This window comes from Protopterus annectens, chromosome 3.part0 (assembly GCF_019279795.1).
Source record: "Protopterus annectens isolate FY-2018-M chromosome 3.part0, PAN1.0, whole genome shotgun sequence".
In the NCBI taxonomy this organism is placed as follows: Eukaryota; Metazoa; Chordata; order Ceratodontiformes; family Protopteridae; genus Protopterus; species Protopterus annectens.
The window spans coordinates 450,251,955-450,276,697 of NC_056731.1; the positions used below are offsets into that span (position 1 = coordinate 450,251,955).

Genomic DNA, 24,743 nt, shown 5'->3' on the forward strand with positions numbered 1-24,743 from the left:
ACACATAAAACACAAAATCAGTGTGCTGCACAATCACAGCCCTTAAGGTGAAATAACATACCTAACACACTAGTAATAGGCGACTCTATAGTCAGGCACACTGATGCCCCACTCACTAGGCTGGACAAGGAGAAGGTTACTGTTAGCTGCCTGTCGGGAGCCAGAATCCGCCACATAACACAAGCACTCAGGTCACTCCAGAACAAGTACAAATATGACTCTGTCATTGCTCATGTTGATGTGAATGACCTGAGACATACCTCCCTGGACTGCATGAAAAGAGACATGGAAGAGCTCTTTGATCATGTAGCCCAGGCAGGTATGACCCTGACCCTGAGTAGCACCTTGCCCTCACCAAGAATGATACCGCAGTACAAAGAAAAAATTATCAATTTCAACAATTGGCTAAGCTTCTGGTGTCATTCAAAGGGGATCCAGTGTCTGTCAGCCTGGGGCGACATGCTCGACAAGCCCCATTGCTTCGCAAGAGATGGCTTGCACCTGTCACCCCTAGGCTTGCGAATACTGGCCAAGGCTCTTGCTGCCCCCATAGTGCCTTTTTTAGGCAAGGCTCAAAAGTCAAACCCACCTCCATAAACAGCACAAATAAAAAAATGAAGCTTCTGCTACTGAATGTCAGGAGTTTAAATCTCAAAATGCATGCGCTTGAAGCACTCCTCAGTATGAAGAACATCGACATCTGTGCAGTAACTGAAACCTGGTTCAAGGCTCCACAGAGCACCCCAGCACTACCGGGCTACAACTCATACCACACATTTTGGCCAGAGAACATGGAATGAAACACAAAAGGAGGGGGTGTATCCATATTCATCAAGGATACCTACAACTCCCAGGTTAGTGGCACAGCATGATACCTCTGAGATCATCCATGTGCAACTAACATCAAGCAAATCTGCAATGCAAATTGTGGCCTGCTACAGATCACCCTCCATGACCCAGGACCACCACTCCACCTTTCTGGAGACACTGGAAAACATGAAGGTCCTACCAAACACCCTGATATTGGGCGATTTCAATTACCCTACCGTTAATTGGGAAAACTACTCAAGTACAAACTCCCAGGTCCAGCGCTTCCTGGAATTTATCAACTCAAATGCCCTGGATCAGCTGGTAAACTTCCCTACCAGAGGTGAAAACATATTGGACCTGGTCATCACCAACATGGGCGGCAGGTGTTCCACACCGGAGGTCAACTTGTCACTGGTTAGATCAGACCATAAACTAATCACTCTGGATGTCCACACCACACCACCACCCCAACCAAGGAAACCACAGTGAAAAACTTTTCTATAGAAAACTTTACCTTACTTAAGACAGAGGTGGTAAGTTTCACAGCCCCCACGCTAAAGGATAACAATGTCCAAGATGCAGGAACCTTTACAAATGCACTCTATGAGCACCTACAAGGATGCATGGATCATGCCATCCCTAGAAAAAACAAGATTCACTCCCCTAAGAGAAGGAAACCAGTCTGGTGGACCCCTGCCATAAACAGGCTATACAATAGAAGGAGGAAACTAGTTCAGAAAAAAAGCAAATCCCAAGAAGGAAAGACATCCCTGATCAGTATCAGTAAGAAACTAAGGTCCCCTCATAAAATCATCCAAGGCTAACTTCAAAAGAAAAATAACCAAGGATTCCAAAGATAACCACAAAGCCTTCTTTAGCTATGTCAAGAATCTAAGTGGCAACTCGCAGATATGCTCTGAGCTAGTGCAAAATAGCACAAAATATACTGAACCTACTCATATTGCTAACATCCTGGCAGATAGATTCAGTGCAAACTTCACCCCCCTATCACCCCCAAAGGGGCCCACAACAATACCGGAAAAGTGTGGTGTCCCAGAAATCACAGACGCACAGGTGAAAACAGCCCTTTCAAAAGCCAAAAGCACAGCGTCAATGGGGCCAGATGGTGTCCCAGGCTGCGTCTTGCACGAACTACAAAAGGAACTAACCCCCCACCTAAACACACTGTTCAACCTCAGTCTCTCCACAGGCTACGTGCCCATAGAATGGCACACAGCAACGGTTATTCCGCTCCACAAAGGAGGGGCCACAACTGACCCTGGTAACTATTGCCCCATAAGCCTGACTAGCCTGGTCTGCAAGGCTATGGAGCGCATCATCATGGAACTCATTAACAAAGACATTGGAAACCTTCAAACACTTGACCCGACCCAGTTCAGCTTTGTTAAGGGCAGACCATGCCTACTAAACCTGGTTGACTTCTTCGAGACAGTCACCAAGGCCATAGATGAGGGGAAGGTGGTTCACACAGCCTACCTTGACCTCACCAAGGCTTTTGACAACATTCCACACTCGGGAATTATAGAAAAACTCACCAGCCTGAAAATAAACCCCTACATCATGAGATGGGTTGCCAACTGGCTTACAGACAGAACTCACACGGTAAGAATAGCGGGCTCCAGGTCCGACTCTAAACCAGTCACAAGTGGTGTACCACAAGGCTCGGTCCTGGGACCCCTACTGTTCGGCATATACTTCTCAGAAGTACAGGCAAACACAGGAGGACTATGACTAACCAAGTTCACCAATGACTGCAAACGGAGCCATAATTGACTCTCCGGCTGACACGGACATTCTCCAAAAGGGCCTTACTGAGACAGACACCTGGTGTCAAAGTCATGGTCTCAAACTAAATGCCAAAAACTGCATAGTCAGCTCATTTGGGAAAAACAAAACACCCATGAATTACCACATAGGTGGCAGCCCCCTTAATACAGAAGAGGTAATAAGAGATCTGGGGACCCAGGTAGATAGTAATCTCTCCTCTGAAAATCCAAATGACAAAGACAAATGCCAAAGTAGTTAGGAAATCCTTCTATGTAGCCCATCTAATTACTAAAGGGTTCGCATCTAGAAATAAAGAGGTTATAGTGCCCCTCTACTCATCACTCATCAGACCCATCATAGAGTACAATGTCCCATTTGGGATGTACCTCACAAGACACGTCCAACAGCTGGAAAGACCACAGATGAACCTCACCAAGAGGATTACTGGCCTCAAACATATGTCCTATGCAGCCCGACTGGAAAAACTCCGGCTGTACTCAGTGGTATATCGCTTAGTCAGAGGTGATCTCTGCCTGACTTACAAAGCCATGTCCAACTCAGAATTGATGGACATGCTCCACCTAAAGAAATCCAAGTCACTGCGAGCCAGTCGCTCTAGTGAGCTAAACCTCACCACAACAATAAATAGAACATGCTGGAGGGATATATTCCTGTCACAGAGACTCCCCATGCTTTGGAAAAAAATTCCTAACTACATTAGGCAGAGCCCCTCACTAACACTCTTCAAGAGAAACCTTGACGAGTGGATGGGTAACAGAAAATACACCCCTGGGATCACTTCATTTGCTCTTCTTGACAGATGCTCAGTTAATTAATCAATGGGGCGGTGAAAGCTGACACACTCTGGCTAGGCTTATAAATGCCCTCGGGCAGATAGCCTAGTACCTACCTATGAACATATGAACCTATTATCAGGTTTTGCTGTTGCAGAAGTGGATAGTTATGGTTCTTTCTACATCCTTCCTGCACATTCCTGGCCTCCTTTCACTTTGTTTTTTCTCCTGCTTCCTCCCCATTTTACCACTTTCCTGTCTTCCCCATTTCTTTTCTTTAGAGAATCCGTGGACAACTGTATGCATCGCACAATGAAACGCGCCTACGGGAAAAGTAATTACAACTATTATATAAACCTGTATTTGAAACCACTACCATGTCCCACAAAAATGATGACACAGATTTATAAGTATCCCAATTTATAATATTTCTTTACACTTAAAAGTATGCAAAACTGTTACATACACCTGTATTTGAACTCAGTAACATCTGAACCAAAACAAGGTTGGATCAGTGCATTAACAGATGGTGCTACAGTGTCAGTTGAGTAGCAGGTATATTTTACACACTGAGTAGAAAATTGCAGACTTGACTGCTGTTCCATACACTTGCTACTTAACTGAATCTTTGGCTGCAGGTAGCAATTGACTTCAGCCAGTGATAAGTTCCTTTCTTTGGCCACATAGAACTGGTTCCAAATAAAGCTATAGCTAATACTATTCATTACTATTTTAATTTCTGTTATTTAGTAACATTTTTATTTGCCTCGCTTAGCGAGGCTGTGTGATCCGCAGCATGGTGGATACATGCTTTATAAAAATAAATGGGGATTGTGCACTAAGGCTTTATAGAACATTAATGTCTATCGTGCAGTGAGGCTTCATACACAGTTAATGTCGAAAATATGACATTGGTGATATAAGGTGAAACCACTGGGAAGTACAAAGGGTAAATATAAACATAAAATGTGACAGTTAATATTGATTGTATGAAATACACCTGCTAAAGAACTGACTCTGTGTCTGGACGGGTTAATGCATTGTTGTTGGAGTTAGATGGTACTAGGTTCAAAATGGGGTCTAGGCATAAATTTTACAAGTATGTATGCTAATTTTACATAAGTTTACTGATACTACTGCCTTTTACTGTTGCTTGGCAATGGTGCACATCTTGCAGCATTGCTCAATGATTCTTTAAAGAAAAGAAATGGGCAAGATAGGAAAGAAGTGAAATGGGGAGCAAGCAGGGGGGAAAACATGGTAAGCCAGGGTGCATCTGTTTGCATGATGGTAAGCGATGTGCAACAGGAGCAATAAAAAAAGTAATTAAATTAAATGGATAGCTGATATGCAGCTGCTTATGTAGCTTTGTTATTCAAGTGGGATTTGCAGAAATATACTTGCATGACAATAGTACACATTATACTCACAGTCATACTTTTCATGATATATGCACAATACCCATATAAATGAATAGGTAAAAATAACTGATACAATACTACTGTCTCAGCCCTCATACATGTGCATATTAATTTCAGCTACACTATGTCAGGTGTTATGAGTGAGAGTAAATATGACATGCTGTGGAAAAAACATGAAAATTGTATGGCATATGAGGTTTTTGAACCCAGGGCCATGTGTACAGTAGTCCTAAATGTACAGCTCTTGCCACAAGAAGGTTGAGAAAACACTTGTCTATGTTGCAGTTCATTTGTATAATCTGCAATGTTAACACAGTGATAGAAAAGTTTGCTCACCTGCACTAGAACCCAGAACCATTTGCACTTCAGACAGAACCATTTGCACTCTAGACCTAGACTTACCATCTATTGCCACATGATTAGTTATATGGCATCCCCTATATTACTATTCATTATTAACTTGATGGTGTTAGCGCAGCGCAAACTCACCAGGTTTATGCAATGCCAACTGGTATTAATTGAATGCATCCAGTTTCTATTTTTGACTGTCTGGGTCATGTCTGATATATGGGTGGTCCAGTCATGCAAATGAGTAAGCATTGTGCAAACATGTGAAAAACAGAAAATATAACATCTGCAGAATGCATAAATGAGCTACTCATCTCGTAAACGTGAAAAGAAAGAGAGAAAAATGAAAAACAATAAAATATATGAAATTAATAAATGCAGAATGACATATCTATGGCAGGGTTTCTTGTATGATTTTTCTGTATTTAAATGTGTTTGAGACCCTGCCAGATTTTGAACAAGGGAAAGCAACTGCCGTCATACCTCTCATCTGTACAGATTTTTGCAGAATGTCCAGATTTCGGCTTCATATTTTTGGTCTGTTTCTCATACAATTTGTGGGATTTTGGCAAATCATTGGAGATTGAATTCAGAAAATAATGACAGACATTCGAGATTCAGATTTCATACCCTTCAGAACATTCATGCTATTGCAAAATCTGTTATTTTATCAATGTTTTAAGTTTGTAAGAGCAATATTTAAAAATTGCCTCTATTTTGGGCCTTTGTTCTCCCATTATTTATAGCTTTGTTCAGATTTCTTGCTGTAAGAGGTAGAGAGGTCTGATTGCCATGCTGCAGACAGCAAATTAACACAGGCCCAAAGAGGTTTTGCAGCCGTAAAAACACTGATGTGCACAGCAAAGCCTTGTTTAAGTGCACCACGCTTCATTAATATGCATTGCACTGCACTGCCACAGGCACAACTTCTTGTACATGGAAACACTCCATGTAGGCTCTACACAAACCCTGCACGGAGTTTCTTGAATCCTGCGGTTCGTCTAAAATCTCAAGATGAGCTAGGTTTGGGAGTTTTAGGAAGAGGTTTAACTGTAGTTTTTTTTCCAGATTGTGAAGAACGAGGTATGACATAGAGAGAGGTTGCATATGTGCTTAAGTGGGGTGATAATGATTTTGTTTAAGAGTTAAGGAAAACATGGCTGGACAATTTATCAAAGATTTCTTTATTTAAATGTTCAGATTGTTTATATAATATACCTGCCCAACACACACACACACACACACACACACACACACACACACACACACACACACACACACACACACACACACAAACACACACAAGCTATAGCAAACTAAGAGAAAGAGTAAAAGTTGTTAATGACTATCTTTTATTGGTCTTTTTTATACCTCACTGATATCACAAATGATTAGCATCATGTTAAGAATGCAAATCCAGGTGCTGTGCTCCCACTTTGGAATGAGAACTTTCCAAGCAGGAATAAAATATTCAGGCAAATACTAGAGGTAGACTTCTGGCTCCCGATGAAAAATATCTTACTGAAGCAGCAAAACTGTTTTATATTTAATAGGAAAAGACAGCAGAATGCTGACTGCATTGTGCTATTCTGGTAAATTGAAACATGATTTTACATGCTAAAATTATACCAACATTAATTGTTTACTGGAAAAATCCAACTGGGTTGATTGAAGACCCCCTTTCAGCTGTGGCCTATAGAAAAAAAAGCTCCAAATATGTTTTTATTTATTTAATACATACATAATTAAGTTAATGGTGTTTTATATATTTTCTTATGGCTACCTTAACAAATAAGACAGAGAAAATGCAATGGAATTTTGACTAATACACCTACTCTAAATCCAATATGAGTTGCAACAAAGAGGGAAAAATCAACAGCAAGAAGATATTAATTCCAAACATGAGGTAAACTAGCTAACAGCACAACAATGTTTACTATGTTTTTAAAAATGTAGTTGTAGGAAGAGGTATAGAGGTATAGAGAAAAAGAAGAGGCCAGCTGGTTGTTAACAGGATAAGGAGTAGAACTGGATCCGGCATTGGTTTATATACCTAAGAATATAGCCTCCAACAAGCAGAAAAGTATCAAAGATTGCTTGGTGTTAATAAGAGGTAGGAGAGATGTTGAGACAGTATGAAGAGGAAATGGGGAGCAGTTGATATTGATTGGAAATTCATCCTAGTGTTACCTCTAAAGAAAAAAATTCTGACAAATTAGTTTGAATGTGTTTTTATGAGATGGAATGTTACATGGTGCAGTCCTGATTTGGACTGTAGGGTTGAATGTTAAATCGTTTTCTGCTAGAAATGTTATCTTTGACAAACGGTACTTAAGTTTTTTTGGATGAGACATTGCAGAGAAGTCTATGGTACACTGTTAGATTCAAGCATTTGACTTCAGTGGGGGGTGAGGGGCTAGTGCCATAATCATTTTCTTAAGCTTATTAACAACTGACATCTATTTTGAAAATATTTCATCTGCACCTAGAATTTTTCAACAAAGAAGGTATGAGATCCATCTCAGTTAGGGTCATGGTTTGTTTGTTTATTTAATTATATATGTTTGATGACTAGGGTAGTGGATCATTATTGACCAATTCAGCCATGTTCTAGGAGTTACAGCAGAATATTGAGGAGTGCCATTGTATAGTACATTGAAAACAAAAAAAAAGTACAAGATTGATCACTGAGAATGCAGTCATGAGGAGAATGTAGAACAAAGCACAATAATTAAGAAATGTTCACATCAAATAAAACATAAGAATGCAAAGAACATACATACATTGTTTAAAGTCTGAGCTTTAATTACAACATGTAAGAATGCTTAATATATGCATGAGGAAAGTCCATCAAGCAGTGAGTCGGAGCTGCAGTGTAAGAATAGACAGCAGAAAGACAGATATAGAAGGGTGTGGGCTGGGGGAAGTAAATTAGTTAGAGATGGTTAGTAGGTAATGGGGCAAAGGGCTGAAGTGAGAAATGCTGGGAAGCCATAAGGTTGATGAAATGGGAAGACAGTATGGGTTGAAGATAGTTGTTTGATTATTTGTGTTTATGTTATAAGGGAGTGACTGAAATGTGTACAAGCATCTCTCATTTTTAAAATGGTTATTAGTTGTCTGAATTCACTGTATTCATGTCATGGTTACTGAGTAAAACATAGTGCCATCTGTGTTTTGATGTTCACTCATATAATCAAACACACACACAAGTATGGGTGCTAGTGATCCAATTGAATAAGTATTATGTCGATAGCTGTCAAGTCTACTCCATATGGTTGATGATGCTGCTGATCGATAGGCATGAGAGACTGCAAAAATCCAGAGGCTTGGGAAATTATCCCTTACCCTATGTTTGTGTGATTTCAGAGTTTTATATATATATATATATATATATATATATATATATATATATATATGTTGTTCTTCTTTCGGCTTTTCCCGGTTAGGGGTTGCCACAGTGGAACACCGGTCCGCTAATGATTGGCAGTAGATTTTTACGGTGCCGAGGTGCCAACTCGACGCCCAACCTTCAACGAAGGCACGCCCTATGCATGTCTTTCGAATGCCACTCAGCCATGGGGAGGACATGCAGACTCCACACAGAAGGCACTCCAGCTGAGAATTGAATGGGATAACCTCTTGCTGTGAGGCGACAATGCTGCCGTTGCACCACCGCAGCTACATATATATATAAAATTAGCAGGGCTTTGTGGGGGGTGCAGATCCCCATTGGGATAACCCTGCACCATGGCTTAGAGGGATAAAGCACTGATTATGGCAGTGATCCAACCTCAGTTAGTGTCTCAGGCATCTGAATCACTGGTAGTGGAGGATATATACAAAAAAAGAAAGAGTAGTAAACTATATTAAAAAATGTAGAGTGCAAATAGGTATGCTACAAGAGACACATTTGGAAAAAATGAACATGTCAATTTGCTAAAGAAAGGTTTTCAGGACAGTTATTCAGTGGACTACCTGGGATAAAGGAAAAGAGGAGTACTTATATTAATTGATAGAAGAGGATAAAAAAGATAATAATGGTAGATTTATAGTACTAAGGGGCTACTGGCAAGGGAGGAGAATTATACTGGCATGTATTTATATACTACCTAAAACTGCTATAATGGAGCTTAAGAACATTTTGGGAGAAATAATCAGATTTCAGCAGGGAATATTACTTATAGGTGAGAACTGGAATTTGATTTGCAGTAGTGAATGGGGGCCCAGAAAAGAAGGTAAAACAAAGGGAGGTAGATTTTTGAAGGAACTTACGAAAATGTTTGATATGGAAGATGTGATTTCAGTAGTAGGAGATCAAAGTGAATTTACATATTATTTCCCAAGATACAAAACTGGGATAGGCTAGACAAAACTTACATTTTACAGGAACATGTGCATTTAATTGAAAGTTTTGATATGCATCTAATAACTATTTCAGATCACACGCCAATAATAACTAAAATAAAAATGCAGAGTAATGAAATAAAAATAAGACACTGTCACTTTCCCACCTATCTGTTGAAAACAGAGGAATTTAAGAAAAGAGTAGTGGAAATTATATGGGAGTTTTTAGAGAAGAAAGAAATTTCTTCTGAAAATATAGCTAGGGATTGGGATAAAATTAAAGTGGAGTTTAAAAAATAGGGTGGAAATAAAAGAGAGCTATTGGTTAAGAAGTAACAAGAATTATTTAGAGGGACTGACAAATGTTAAAGTATTTCAAAATAGGGGAAATCTCACAGAACAAGAAATGGTGCAATTGCAGAATGCTATACAGAAAATAAGGGATTACCTTGATAATACATATGAGTTTAGAAAGACTGCTCTTAATCAACTGTTTTTTGATAATAACTGCAGAGCACAGAAACGTTTAGCACAACAACACGGCAACAGAAAGTAGTAAGGGTTGTTGCCAAGCTTAGGGAGCCTATTACAAGGAAGATAACAAGGGTCTATATTAGATCAGCGAACACTTAAGCAAGAGAACGCTGATTGATCAACCTTATTTAAGCGAATGGTCAAAATATCGAAGCAACAGAAACCCGAATTTTTTCCTAGGGAAAGAATTCGGATGTCCATTTCTGTTGCTTTGGTATTTTCAGTGCTGTGGTGGAAAGTTACGGGTCAGATTCAGGTAAGTGTGCGATTGTGTGGATGTGAGTGTTAGGGTGGGTTAGGTGAGTTAGGGTTAGGGTGCAGGTTAGGTATGTGTGCGATTGTGTGGACGTGAGGGTTAGGGCAGGTTTAGGTGAGGTAGGGTTAGGGAGCAGGTGAGGTGAGTGTGTGATAGTGACGGACCTTAGGGTTAGGGTTTGGGTTAAGGTAAGTGGATAGTTAGTGGTGTGTGCATAGTTTACTGTAGGGTAGGTGTCAGATTGTAGGTGTATGTGTGTGTGTGGATTTCTGTTTGTTTGGTGTGCCTGTGTTGTGTGTATGTGTTTTGGATCAGCAATTTTTTTCCCTAGGAAAAAAATTGCTGATCTGACAGTTTGTGATTGTAAGCTTTCGCTTATATAAGGTTGATCAATCAGCATTCACTTGTTTAAGCATTTGCTGATCTAATATAGACCCGATAACAAGCAATATTGTAGAGGTACTAGAAATAGTTCAGAAATTTTATTAAAGTCTATATAAAGTAAAGAAATATGGAAATAAAGGAAAGGAACAAATGGAAATGTTTATGGAAGAATTAAACATGCCAAGGTTAGAGGTACACGAGACTCACTTACTAACAGGCTAGGAGGAGATGAGATAAAAATGATGATGTATAACCAATCCATAGGAAAGTCCCCAGGAATAGATGGTATTCCTTTGGAAGTTTGGAAGCTAGGAGGGAAAAACCTGATAAACATCTGGAATATTTGGTTTAACAGTATTTTAAGAGGAAAAGAAGCACCGACATCCTGGAAGAAAGCGATGGTGGCTGTTGTGACATCCCCTCCTCTCAGCCAGTAATCAAGGAGCCTTACTCCTCATTGCTGACACAGGTGAGGGATGTTCACTTGAAACAATGACAGATACACACAGTATTTCCAGATGCAGCTCTCTGCATCAAGCACAATTTCCCTTAACAGCACACAAGGAACACACTCAATCGGGAGGCTGGGTTTCTCTCTCTCTCGCTTTCCAGGCCCCCATTAAGACTCCTCATTGGCAAAGCTATAGAAGTGATTCCTCAGCCAAGTATCCCAAGCCAAGACCTCCACCACTCTCTCTATGTGAAACCAGTGCACTGTGCCCCTGCTCCAAGTAGCTGACATGCACACTCTTTGAGATTTGATTTTTACACACACAGACACCTGCGAAAGGCTGGCACAGATTTACTAGCTATGCCCCTCTGCCTAGACTATAAGGTAGATACTGCCACCAAGACACTCCAAAGCCAGCTATTCTAAGTCTCTTTCAAGGGTACCCAATTATACCGAGTAAAATTAATATTAATACTGTGACACCCATGCACTGGCCCAGTAATCAAGGTTCCTCAATCCTCATCACTAAAACCAGTAAGGGAAGTGCACATTGGGAGGATAACAAGTACACACAGTAAAGTACAATTTCCCTTAAGAGCACACAGAAAATACAGTCAGTCTGGGTCTGGTTTCTCCCCTTTCTCTCCAGATCCCAAATAAGACTCCCCACTAGCACAACTATAGGGTTCAGATCTCATTCAAGTGGTCAAGACAAAACCTCCAGCATCCTCTCTGTCCAACCACTGCTTTGTGTCCCTGCCCAAGTAGCTGACACACGCACACACTTTGAGATTTGATTTATATACAAACACACAGACACTCCTGAGGAAGGCTGGCACAGGTTCACTAGCTATGCCCCCTTCTGCCCAGACTATAAGGTAGTACCGACTGCCATTAACCTTATCAGCTACTATAAAGGCCTTTATCAAAGGTCATCCAATTCTACTGTGCAATGTTATTATTATCCAAATAGTAAGTGTGACGAACAGCAAGGCTATTTAGGAGTGGCTTGTACAGTATCACCAAATACTTAAATTATCTCTACACAAAATCAGCCACAGTTAAGATGTTTAAATATATTTAATAATAAATAATAAAAGCACAAGACAATATGTATTAACTTAACACAGTGACATTAGAGAGTTCACAATTCACAGGAAATATTTTAAAATTACATAGTAGGACCGTCTCACATAAATATAGAAAATATCTACACTAAGCTTGCTATATTCCTATCTATCTCTAAGAGAAATACTAAGATCTAAGTCTTACTTACAGAGCAATGCAAGTGCTGGTGAGTTGTTGTCAGATTCAGAACAAAATACAAAATGCACTCTCTTTCTCTCTGAGATAGTTCTTAAATTAATAATACATATTACTGCTGGGTTAGTTAGATGTCATCACTATTTGACACTTGCATCTAGTTCCCAGGCTAAACAGATACTAACAGAATTTAACATGCCTCTGTCAAAAATACTTATCTCTCAGTTGTACAGCTGCTAGGAAGTCAAGAGCAATACAAAAACACTTTACATGTGAAACCTAGTAATTATTTCTGTCTTTAGACAATAAAAAGAAACTCCTAGCCTAGACATCCTGTCTCTTAGCTTGAGATAACACACAGTCCTAAAATTCTGTACTTATTTTCTCAGAGTTTGCAAGTTAACTCTGTATGTCCCAATTTCTACCATGAAAACATACATTTGCATTGGCATAGAGTTTATACATATTTTTTTTTCCAGCAGGGTGCACTGTGGTTACAATCTTGAAGCTCAGCACATAACACAGTTTTCTTACATTTGTAAAATAAGCCTGTGGATCATATTAATATTTACAAGAACATTGAATTATTTACAAACTTCTATCTAGCTGGGCTGGCATCCTTCACAAATACAAATGGTAGTGTTTGAACAATGTAGTAAGGGTTTCGGAAACAGCCACAATGTCACCAAATAAATATAAGTACTCTCAAAGATTAAAATATTCTCTAAAGGACCAACCACAATGAAACGTTTAAATATTTTAATAATAAATAATAAAAGAACATGGGAGTACTAAATATCTATTTACAATAAACACTAGAGTTTCAATCATAGGAAATAGTAAACATAACACAGATGGGAAGGTTCACAGAGATACAGAAAACATTACTTAACTAATCTTACTATATTTTTCTGACTGACTAAAGAATTACTGTTCCCTAGTTCACTTACTAGAGCAAGGCAAGATGAAGTGGGTGAGTAGTCTTGCCAGTTCCAATAAGAGACTGCTCTGAGACTTCTGTTTCATCTAGTATTAAAACGTTATTTCAGTGATGGATTACAGAGTGATATCCCATACATTTGGTCATTTGTCTTCTGGTTCCTATACTATCCTCCTTTTACTTGAAACTGAATCAGACTCTTGCACATATGTGTTATACACACAAACAGAGCTTTGCTAAGATGTGTTATAGTATCTGGAAGCCATAAAACCATTTCAACACTTCTACCCTTCCAGGATAGCAATTAGTTAACTGCTAAGGACAATGCAGCAGGATTTCTATTCCTTGTTGTCACAGACATTTTGTTTCTGGCTGCAATCAGAACTGCAAGATACAATCTTTATGGTCTAAATTAAGTAATTTAATTTCAGGATGTTTTTCTAAAAGTTAGCTGGGGTTGAGCTTAACATCTTCTCTTCAAGTATCCTTTGTTACAATATATAAATGTAATCAGTTGACAATATTACAATCTGACATACATGTATATTTCTTTTCTGTCCAGCAGGACACACTGTTGGTACATTTTTAACACAAGCAGCTTTAGAAATACATTTTTCAACACAAACATCTGTACAAATCAGTTTGCTATACCAATGACATATAATTCTTTACAAAACTTCAGCTAGCTCTGCTGACATATGTTACACATCCACTGCCCTACTTCTCCTAGCATAGCTTGCAATACCTCACATCGTCACAACTGTAATACCTAAAAAGGGTAAAGACCCATCAGATACATCTTCATACAGGCCTATTTCAATCCTAAACCATGGTTATAAAGTGTTTATGTCTATAATGGCTAAATAAATGGCAAAAATGATACCAAAATTGATAGCTGTGGATCAATGTGGTTCTGTGGAGGGGAGACAAACATTTGACAATATTATAGGTTCATAGGTGTATACTAGACTAATGCTCCTGGAGTCTTTACAAGCCTAGCCCATAGGATTACCCTGGCATCGTGCCACTTGACCTTAGTTCCTAGTGCCTCTGTTGAGTAGAACCACTGGAGTGATCCCCGGGGTGAATTTTCTATTTCCCATCCACTCATCAAGATTTCTCTTGAAGAGGGCCAGTGAGGTGCTCTGCTTGACTTATATGGGAAGTCTATTCCATAGCATGGGCAGTCTCTAGGTTATGAACCTGTTCCTCCAGCATGTTCTGTTGATTGTGGTAATATGAGGTTGAGGTCTCTGGAGTGTGTGGTGCAGAGGGATTGGGATTTCTTTAGATGTAGCATTTCTAACAGAGCTGGGTCAGACATGGCTTTGTAAGTCAAGCAGAGATTGCCTCTAAGTAGGTGATATGAGACAGAATAGTTGGAGTTTTTTGAGTCTGTCCATATAGGACAAGTGTTTAATGCCTAAGATCCTCTTTGTGAGGTACAATTGTGGCCTCTCCAGTTGTTGCGGATGTTTAGTGAGGTACATGCCAAATGAGGCATTGTACTCGATGACTGGCCTAATGAGGGAAGAGTACAAGGAGACAATGACCTCTTTCTTCCTGGATGCAAAACCTTTAACAATTAGATGTGCCACATAGAAGGACTTTCTGACCACAGTGGCAATGTGGTGGTCAAAAGAGAGGTTGCTGTCAAACTGTGTTCCCAGACCTCTTATAATGCCTTCTGTGTTCAGTGGAATACCATTAATGTGATAATTCAAGGGAACTTGTTTTTTCCTAAGAGGGATGATAACACATTTTTGGCATTAAGCTTAAGGCCATGGTTCTGACACCAGTCATTGGTGTTATTGAGGCCTTTCTGTAAGATGTCAACATCACTTGGGAAGTCTTTACAAACAAAGCCCGCAGGATTACCTTGGCATAGTGCCACTCGACCTTAGTTCCTAGTGCCTCTGTCGAGTAGAGCCACTGAAGTGATCCCCGGGGTGAATTTTCTATTTCCCATCTACCTTGCAAGTCCCAACTTGCAATCTTCTGTGACCTTTGTCAGCCAGAGTCCCTTCGTGTTGGCCTGGACTTCACAGAAGTAGATACCAAACAGGAGATGACCCAGGACAGAACCCTGTGGGACTCCACTCATGACTGGTCTGCAATCTGACTTGTAGTCAGCTACTTTCACACTGTGGTTTCTATCTGTGAGCCAGTTTGCAACCCACCTAGTGATATAGGGGTTGATGCCCAGCTTAGTGAGTTTTTCTATGATTCCTGAGTGGGGAATGGTATCAAAGGCCTTGACCAGATCGAGGTAGGCTGTATGAACCACCTTGCTTTCATCCACAACTCTGGTGACTGACTCAAAGAAGTCAATCAAGTTGAGCAGGCATGATCTACCCTTCACAAAACCAAACTGTGTAGGATCCAGAGTTTGGAGATTCCCTATATCCTTGTTTAATAGATCCATGAAGATGCGTTCCATAGCATTGCATATCAGACTCGTCAGGTGAATGGGGTGATAGTTCCCAGGGTCTGTATTCGCTCCTCCTTTGTGGAGAGAGATGACTGTAGCAGTGTACCATTTAGTATGGACAATGCCTGAGGTGAGGCTGTGATTGAACAGGACACACAGGTGAGGTGCCAGTTTACTCTGTAGTTCATGTAGAACACAGCCAGGGATGTTGTCAGGTCCCATAGAAGCTGTATTCTTGGCCTTGGACAATGCTGTTTTAACCTGTGCAGCAGTAATACTGGGTGCCTGGCAATCTACTGGTATTGTGATTAGTTCTTAGGTGGGGGATAGAGTGGTAAAGTTGGCACTGAATCTGTCGGCCAGTATATTGGCTATATCTGTTGGCTCAGTATAAGAGTTATGATTGTGCAGTAGCTCAGAGCAAATTTGGGTATTGCCGTGGAGATTCTTTACATAACTATAGAAGGGCTTGTGGTTGTCTTTACTATCTGCTGCAATTTTGTTTTCATAGCTAGCTTTAGAGGATTTGATGAGGGATCTCAACCTTTTGTTGAGGCTGATAAGGAAGTTTTTCCAGTCTTGGGACTTCACCTTATTCCACATCAGTTTCCTCTTTCTGTTGTAGAGTTTGTTTATGGCAGGGGACCACCAGACTGGCTTCCTTTTTTTTGAGGAGAGCGTCTTGGTTATATTGGGTATGGCATGATCCATGCATTTATGTATGTGTTCGTGCAGTGCACTGGTGTATGATTCAGCAGTCATGCAACTATTCTCCATTTGCATGGGTGCCGTGAAGTTAGCCACCTCTGTTTTTAGGAGCCCAAAGTTAGCTTTGGAGAAGTTTTTCATGGTGATTACCTTTGTGTGTGTGTGTGGGGGGGGGGGTCCAAGGTGATTAGTTTGTGGTCGGATCTAACCAGGGAGTTGTTGACTATTGGTGTAGAGCAATCGTCACCCATGTTAGTAATGATCAGGTCAAGGATGTTGCTACCTCTGGTGGGGGTAAGAATGAGCTGGTCCAGGGCATTGGAATTAATGAATTCCAGGAATTGTTGGGCAGGTGTATTGGTACATGGGTAGTTTTCCCAGTTAATGGAGGGGTAGTTGAAGTGGCCCAGTATGAGAGTGTTAGGTTGGACCCTAATATTCTTCAGGGTGCTTAGGAACATGGAGTGTGAGTGAGTCTTGGGACATGGTTGGGGACCTATAGCAGGCTATGACATGAATCGCTGTGTTACCCAGTGTTAGCTGCACCTGAAGTATCTCAGATGTGTAATGTTGGGCTACCAGTTTAGAGGTGTGCGCATCCTTTATAAATATGGAAATACCACCACCTTTGGAGCTTCAGTCCAAGTTCTGGGGCCGAAAGGTATGGAATGAGTTATAGCCTGGTAGTGTAGGGGTGCTTTCTGCTGCCTTGAACCAGGTCTCTGTTGCAGCACAAATTTTGATGTTCTCCATTTTAAGGAGTGCTTTGAGCGAGTGCATTTTGAGATTTAGACTTCCAGCATTAACAGAACATTGATGATCCAAAGGGAAGCAGAATGTAAGAAAATACCACTGATGTTAGCGGCTCTTGATGCAAAGGAAGCATTTCACAGAGTAAGCTGGGAGTTTATGAGCAGGGCAATGGAAGCATATTGCATTCCCTGATAAAACTAAGGTTGATCAGGAGGATTTATGAGGATTGGAGGTGAAAATTAAAGTGGGTGGGTTCTTCTCAGATAATTTATGTCTGAGCAGAAGAAACAGGTAGGTTTACCATCTTACCCCTTTGTTATGTGTGTTATATTTAGAACCATTGGCAAAGAAAATAATGGACTCAGAAATTCAATGATATAATTGGTATGGTAATCAAGAAAAGCTGGCTCTGTTTGCAGATGATATCATTTTATACCTGATAAAATCAGAAAAGTATATTTCAGCGTTGTGGAACATTTTGAGGCAGTTTCAGATCTTTTTGGGATACAAAATGAATGAAGCTAAACAAACGCAATAGCTGTAAATTATGTACCCACGCATGAATTGGTTCAGCAATATCCATATTTACAGGGACATGGTAAAAATTAAGCACTTAGTAGTACTTCTCATACAAGGCACCTGTGAGATTTCAAAGAAGGTTTTTAATATTATTATATGTGGTCTTCAAGTGCAGTATATGCCAGGAAAGCACATGCATATTGCAGATACCCTCCATACAGCATATCTTAAGGAATATGAAAAGGATTTGCTTGAGGAAGACTTGGAAGTGTTATGGCTGGTAAAGGAATTAAAAATGACTGCTAAAAAATTCAAGAGTTAAAAGATGCAGCATCTCTTATGTTATCATGGTAAGATGACCAGTTGCTGAGAAACAAGCACCTTATTTGCTTAGGCCATATGTTCCCTTCAGAGATGTTTACAGCTGTCAAGATTTGCAGTTTACATGTAAAGAGCTTAAACCTTTTATCAGACAATGGAAGTTTGAACACTCACAATTGAATAGTTAAGTCAAAGGAATGATCTGGATGAAAGAAAGAAACAAACAAACAAACAAAGGAAGGAAAGAAATTTGATTAACCAAGTCAGCAGGACTATTAATTGCATCTCCTAGAATACAGAAATACACCAGTACAAGCGGTAAGACTTTCATTCGCACAATTATTGATTATCGATGGGGAAGAGCTTTAAAAGAAAGCATCCTACATCACTTTTCTGCTTGTTCCTGGAAGAAACAAGTGGCAGTAGATCTTCTATGAAGAAAGAGAATCAAACACAAGCAGTTTTATGGAAAAAATAGTTAAAAGTTATTTTGTATTACAGAAAGATGACAGTGAGGATGGCTCAGTGATGGAATTTGGGACAAAGGTCACAACAGCAAATATGTCCATCTTGCGCAACCAAGATCATATGCTGTCAAATATGATCATATGCAGCAGTATAGCTGGAATCACACACACGTAACACAAGCTGCTGGAAAAAGTTCCACTAAACTCTTTGAAAGTTTACAATCAGAACTTGCCAAAGAATGCAGGGAACTCTTTGTACTAGTGATTTCAAATACTGAAACCTGGTGCCCCGAGAGTAAATCTTCTGCAATGAGTGACAAGGGACTGAAACAGGGAAATGCAAATGTGCCAGGTGTCTGTAACTATTATACATGTAATGGTAAACAGGTAAAGAAGCCATTCCTGTTTCAGGCCTGCTTATAAGAGGATTCTTCTGTGTAGTAGTATGTTGTTATGTTTTAGAGCCGTGACTCAGTAGTTAGAGTGCATATAATTTCAATTGCAAAAGTAAAATCATAAGTATTTTATACATTTATTTTAGTTATTTATGTTTGTTTACCACAGTGGTGGACTTATCCCAAATGGACACAGTACAGCCACAGTCCGGGAGTTCAGCCAGATCCTGGGATCTACAATGCAAATAAGAAAGATGACAGTCTTTTATGTAGAGAAGTTAACACAGGAAAGATGAAAAAACAAATATTACAAGAATGTCTAGTATATGTTTAAATACAAAGTGATAATAGAAAGAAAAAAATCTTCAAAAACATTGTGAAACATACATAGTTTAATATATACGGTACAGGACTTTGAGATTATTTATATGCTATGCAAGGTACTGAAAAACTCTGTAAACTACAATTCTGTTGTTTCAGTTTAGTACATACCACTTTATAAAGAGGTCATTTCTCTTTTCAGTAAAAGGAGAATGTCACAAAATAAGTATGAACAACTGTATGCAATTAAATTTATCTGTAGGTTGCCCTCATCTTAAAAACTGCTGTAGGTGTGACCTGCTACCTGGAACCGCCAGCCTACTGACATCAAACATTTTGAAACCATTAAAGGCTTAAAAGATGCACTTAAAGAGCATCTCATTACTGAATCTACCTGCAACTGCTACCATGACAATAGTTAGATAACTTACCATTCCATATCACGTAGTATTATATATATGGTTGCATTGTATTTTATGCATTTTTAGCTTTAATTTTGTGTACATATATACTTTTTCCCTTTCTCTCAATGCACTCTGATTGGATCTTTTAATCTTACCTTATCTGCAGTGAGTATTACCATTATGTAAGGAAATTAACTTTCTTGGGTTGGCGTAAGCCAGGGAACTTTGTTGGCTAGGCTTACTTAGGCCCTTGGGCCGATAGCCTAGTACCTACCTATGAACCTATGTTCTGAACTTTGCTAAGTACTCATTCTGTATATAATATTTTTGATGAGAAAGACCATGATGTAGTTTCTGCTCTTTTAGATGTGGTCATGGCTGAAAAGGGTCAATTAACCAGTCCATTTACCTGGTGAACAAATAGCAAATAAATAATGAATAAATATTTGTAAGACTGGGTCAGGTGTGTACATACTTATTTCATGAACTCTCCTGAACTGTTAAGGAAGATGCTGCTACTGTCCCTGATTTTCAGGGCTGTCCTTGGTTTTGGCACAAAGTTTAACTGTGCCCCTCTTAATCCCCTGTAAAACTGGTGGTCTTTGGAGAAATGGTAGTGAATTATACTTTGGTAAATAATGCTAATAAATAGAGGTGAAGACTAACTTCAGAAAATGCATATTAATTCACACTCATAGCTTCATAGGTAGGTACTAGGCTATCGGCCCAAGGGCCTAAGTAAGCCTAGCCAACAAGGTTCCCTGGCTTACGCCACCCAAGAAAGTTAATTTCCTGTGCCCCTGTTGAGCAGAGACACAGAAGTGATCTCTGGGGAGTATTTCCTATTTCCCATCCACTCATCAAGACTTTTCTTGAAAAGTGCTAATGAGGAACTTTGCTTGATATAGATGGGTAGCTTGTTCCAGAGTATAGAAAGTCTCCGGGACAGGAATCTATCCCTCCAGCATGTCCTGTTTATTGTGGTGACAAGGTTTAGGTCCCTAGAGTGTGTAGCTTGGAGGGATTGGGATTTCTTTAGGTGTAGCATGTCCAACAGCTCTGGGTTTAACATAGCTTTATATGTTAGGCAGAGATCTCCTCGGAGTAGGCGATATGCTACAGAGTAAAGCTGGAGTTTTTTGAGACGGTCGGTGTAGGGCATCTGTTTAAGGCCAGTAATCCTCTTTGTAAGGTACTTCTGTGGCCTTTCCAGCTGCTGCAGATTCTTGTGAGGTACATTCCAAAAGGGGCGTTGCACTCTATAATGGGTCTAATGAGTGCCGAGTAGAGGGGAACAATGACGTCTTTTTTCCTGGATGAGAACCCTTTTGTGATGAGGTGTGCCACATAGAAGGATTTCCTGACCACTGTGGCGATGTGATTATCAAAGGAAAGACCTGTCCACCTGGATCCCAAGGTATCTTATCACACATTCGGTGTTAAGTAGACTGCCGTTTATGCGGTAGCGCATGGGTACAGAGTTTTTACCAAAGGAGATTACAATGCACTTTTGGCATTGAGCTTGAGGCCATGCCTCTGACACAAGGCATTTGTCTCAGTGATGCCCTTCTGTAGGATGTCCACATCATTTGGGGACTCGACTATGGCTCCTAGTTTGCAGTCATTTGTGAACTTCGTTAGCCAGAGGCCTTCTGTGTTAGCCTGTACTTCAGAGAAGTAGATACCAAACAGGAGAGGTCCCAGGACTGAACCCTGTGGTACTCCACTTGTTACTGGTTTGAAGTCAGATGTGGAGTCTGCAACGTTTACAGTGTAGGTTCTGTCAGTGAGCCAGCTAGCAACCTATCTTGTGACATAGGGATTTATACCTAGTTTAGTGAGTTTAGCTATAATTCCAGAATGGGGGATGGTGTCAAAAGCCTTGGCGAGGTCAAGATAGGCTGTGTGAACCACCTTACCCTCGTCTACGGCTTTGGTGACTGCCTCAAAGAAGTCGATCAGGTTCAGAAGGCATGATCTGCCTTTCACAAACCCAAACTGGGTGGGTTCCAGAGTTTGGAGGTTACCAATGTCTTTGTTTATGAGTTCCATGATGATACGTTCCATGGCCTTGCACACCAGGCTTGTCAGGCTAATAGGGCGATAGTTCCCAGGATCAGTGGTGGCTCTCCCTTTGTGGAGTGGAATAACAGTTGCTGTGCGCCATTCAGTGGGCAGAAAGCCTGACGTGAGACTATGATTGAACATGGTGCTTAGATGGGGAGCAAGTTCATTCTGAAGTTCGTGTAAAACGCAGTCTGGGATGTTGTCCTGTCCAATGGATGCTGTGTTTTTGGTTTTAGAGAGTGCAGCTTTTACCTGTATAGATGTGATTACAGGGACTCTGCATTCTTCCTGTATAGATATGGGCCCTTTAGGGGGTGAGAGGGGGGTAAAGTTAGCACTGAACCTATCTGCCAGAATGTTGGCAATATCAGTTGGTTCTGTAATATTCGTGCCATTGTGCTGTACCTCAGAGCAAATCTGGATGTTGCCATTGAGATTCTTGACATAGCTCTAGAATGCTTTGTGGTTGCAGTTAGGATCAGTGGCGATTTTGCTTTCGTAGCTAGCTTTGGAGGATCTTATACGGGATCAAAGCTTCTTACTGAGGCTGATCAGGGAGCTCCTCCACTCATGGGATTTTACTCTCTTTTGCAACAGTTTCTTCCTTCTGTTGTAGAGTTTGTTTATGGCAGGGGACCACCAGATTGGCTTCCTTTTTTTGAAGGATAGCGTCTTGGTTCTGTTTGGGATAGCACGATCCATGCACTCGTGTAAGTGCTGATAGAGTGCATTTGTGTAGGATTCAGTAGTCGTAACTGTACTGTCCATCTGCATGGGTGTCATGAAGTTCACCACTTCTGTCTTAAGAAGCATGAAGTTGGCTTTGGAGAATTTTTTTACCGTGGTTTCCTTAATGGTGGGTGGGGGCGGGATGCGGATATCTAGGGTGATTAGCTTATGGTCGGATCTGACCAACGAGGAGTTGACTTCAGGTGTGGAACACCAGTCACTCATGTTGATAATGACTAGGTCTAGAATACTGTTGCCCCTGGTGGGGGTGTGGATAAGTTGATCCAGGGCACTGGAATTTATGAATTCCAGAAAATGTTGAGTGAAGGAGTTGGTACATGAGTAGTTTTCCCAGTAAGTCAGCATCTTAAGCTAACAGCATTCAATCCATCCTCAACCCCTTTTCCCATTTTGCACATGGGTGTCACTTCAGCAGTGACAATCATCTCGAGCCAAGGTTTACACCGCTGGGCGGCTAGCCTTGCTGCAGTATTTAATTCGTACCACTCACTCGCACCTACGGGCAATTTACAGTGTCCAATCCACCTACTGCATGTGCTCCAGAACACCTGGAGAAAACCCATGTGACCAGAGGGAAAACATACAGACCCCGCACAGAAGCCAGGAATCGAACTGGAGAACCTCTTGCTCTGAGACTACAATGCTAACCGATACATCACTGTGGCTACCCCCTTAAATTAAGTTAATGGCAACAACAGTTTAAAAAGTGTTCCTGATTATTTATTGATTTGTCTCAATTCTTTTGAGGTTTGCTCCTGATTCAGTTGAGAAATATGCATTACTATAGCTCTGAACCAATCAGAGACAAATCTCAACAAAATCAGGGACACTTGTAAAATATTATTACTGTTAGAGACATTGACAGAATAAGAAAATGTGAATTAATATCCATTTTATAAAGTAAAAGAAGTTTATAATTCTAATTATCGCCATTATTTATTAGCAGTAATTCTTCACTTTTTTTCCCCAAAAGTCACCAGTCTTAGGAGGGATTAACCATACCTCTCAAGTGTACCTCATTACGAGGAACGTACCTCATTTGGGGTCTTAAAAAGTTCATGTTTCTCGAAGTTCCTCAAAGTTCCACATTGAAAGACTCTGTCACACATTCGGTGTTAAGAATTTTTTAAGAGAAATCCATTGTAAATAGAAATCAATCTCATTAATTCATCTTCTTTATAAGTAAAACCGGCATATTCTAACCATCCTATGACCTTCCTAGTTGAAATTGTTAGTAAGCCATTAGTATGTGTTCCACATTTTGCCCATTTGTTCCACATTATGAGGGCTAGTGTTCCTCATTTTGGACATGGAAGGTTGAGAGCTATGAGACGGACAGAGATAAAATTTGAGTCAAAATCAGGGAAATACCTGAAAATCTTAATCAGGGACAGTTGAGAGGTATGAAATATGATAAGTACCGCAAGAAAGTTGATCGGTTTCGGGGTGTGGTTCCCCATTAACCATATTTCCGCACGCTCTGTAGCCCTATTTGTCCAACATTAATGAAACCAAACCAAAGATCCGCCCTTTACACGCCGTTCATAATTGATCTGCAATTTCCGGTTGATACTGTAGTGCGCAGACATTTCCGGGTTACCTTGTGACTATTAACACAAAGTAACGTCAGCTGAGTGGTTGCGTTTTAGTATTTTGTTTTTGTTTTTTTAGTGCTCTTTTTGGAAACAATGAATCGACTTTTCGGGAAAGCTAAGCCCAAAGGACCACCACCGAATCTGACAGACTGCATCGGGAATGTGAGTATCAATGTTGTGGTTGTGATTTAGACTACCGAGAGAGAGTAGGAAGAAAAGGTGTCTCGTTTTGCCAGAGATGTGTAACATATTTAAAATAGATTGTGGTGTATTTTTGGTGGCAGTTTCTCATTAACAGTCGTCATTAGGAGGGGTATGAGGGTTGTCAAGTCTAGTTTTGATTTTGTTTAGATGTGTTAGTCTGATGCCCAAACTATCTCAGTTTATAGGCTCTTCCTGTTTTGAGTGACGTCATGCAGCACCATAGTCTGTCTCTTATAAGTTTATTTATTTGTCTAGTAGAAGGTTGGGGATACAAGTTTAATTAAAACTTCCTTGTCAGTTACAATGTAGTTCCTCAGTAGCCTTCCTTTCTTTGTGATTGGCTTTCTTCTTATTCTTTTTTTTTTTTGCATGATATAATTTTAAGCATGCCTGCAAGTGAAAAGTTACTTTTAAAGGTAACCAACATTTCCCTTTCCCATAATATGTTTTCATCCCTGCAAAATAATCCATA

General features: G+C 40.2%; 1 protein-coding gene and 1 long non-coding RNA gene across 2 annotated transcripts in view; one reads left to right on the forward strand and one right to left on the reverse strand.

The window, feature by feature from the left end:
• The window catches only part of LOC122796420, a 110,856-nt gene extending 86,841 nt beyond the window's left edge, over nt 1-24,015 (reverse strand). Inside the window, exons 1-2 of the long non-coding RNA XR_006363971.1 lie at nt 23,894-24,015; nt 19,095-19,164 (exon numbers count right to left, since the gene is read on the reverse strand). This is a non-coding gene — a long non-coding RNA (uncharacterized LOC122796420). The remainder of the gene's footprint in view (nt 1-19,094; nt 19,165-23,893) is intronic.
• A 90-nt stretch (nt 24,016-24,105) lies between these two features.
• The window catches only part of CHMP5 (charged multivesicular body protein 5), a 319,359-nt gene continuing 318,721 nt past the window's right edge, over nt 24,106-24,743 (forward strand). Inside the window, exon 1 of the mRNA XM_044064874.1 lies at nt 24,106-24,229. Coding sequence (XP_043920809.1) covers nt 24,161-24,229 — 69 coding nt within the window. The 5' untranslated portion in view covers nt 24,106-24,160. The remainder of the gene's footprint in view (nt 24,230-24,743) is intronic.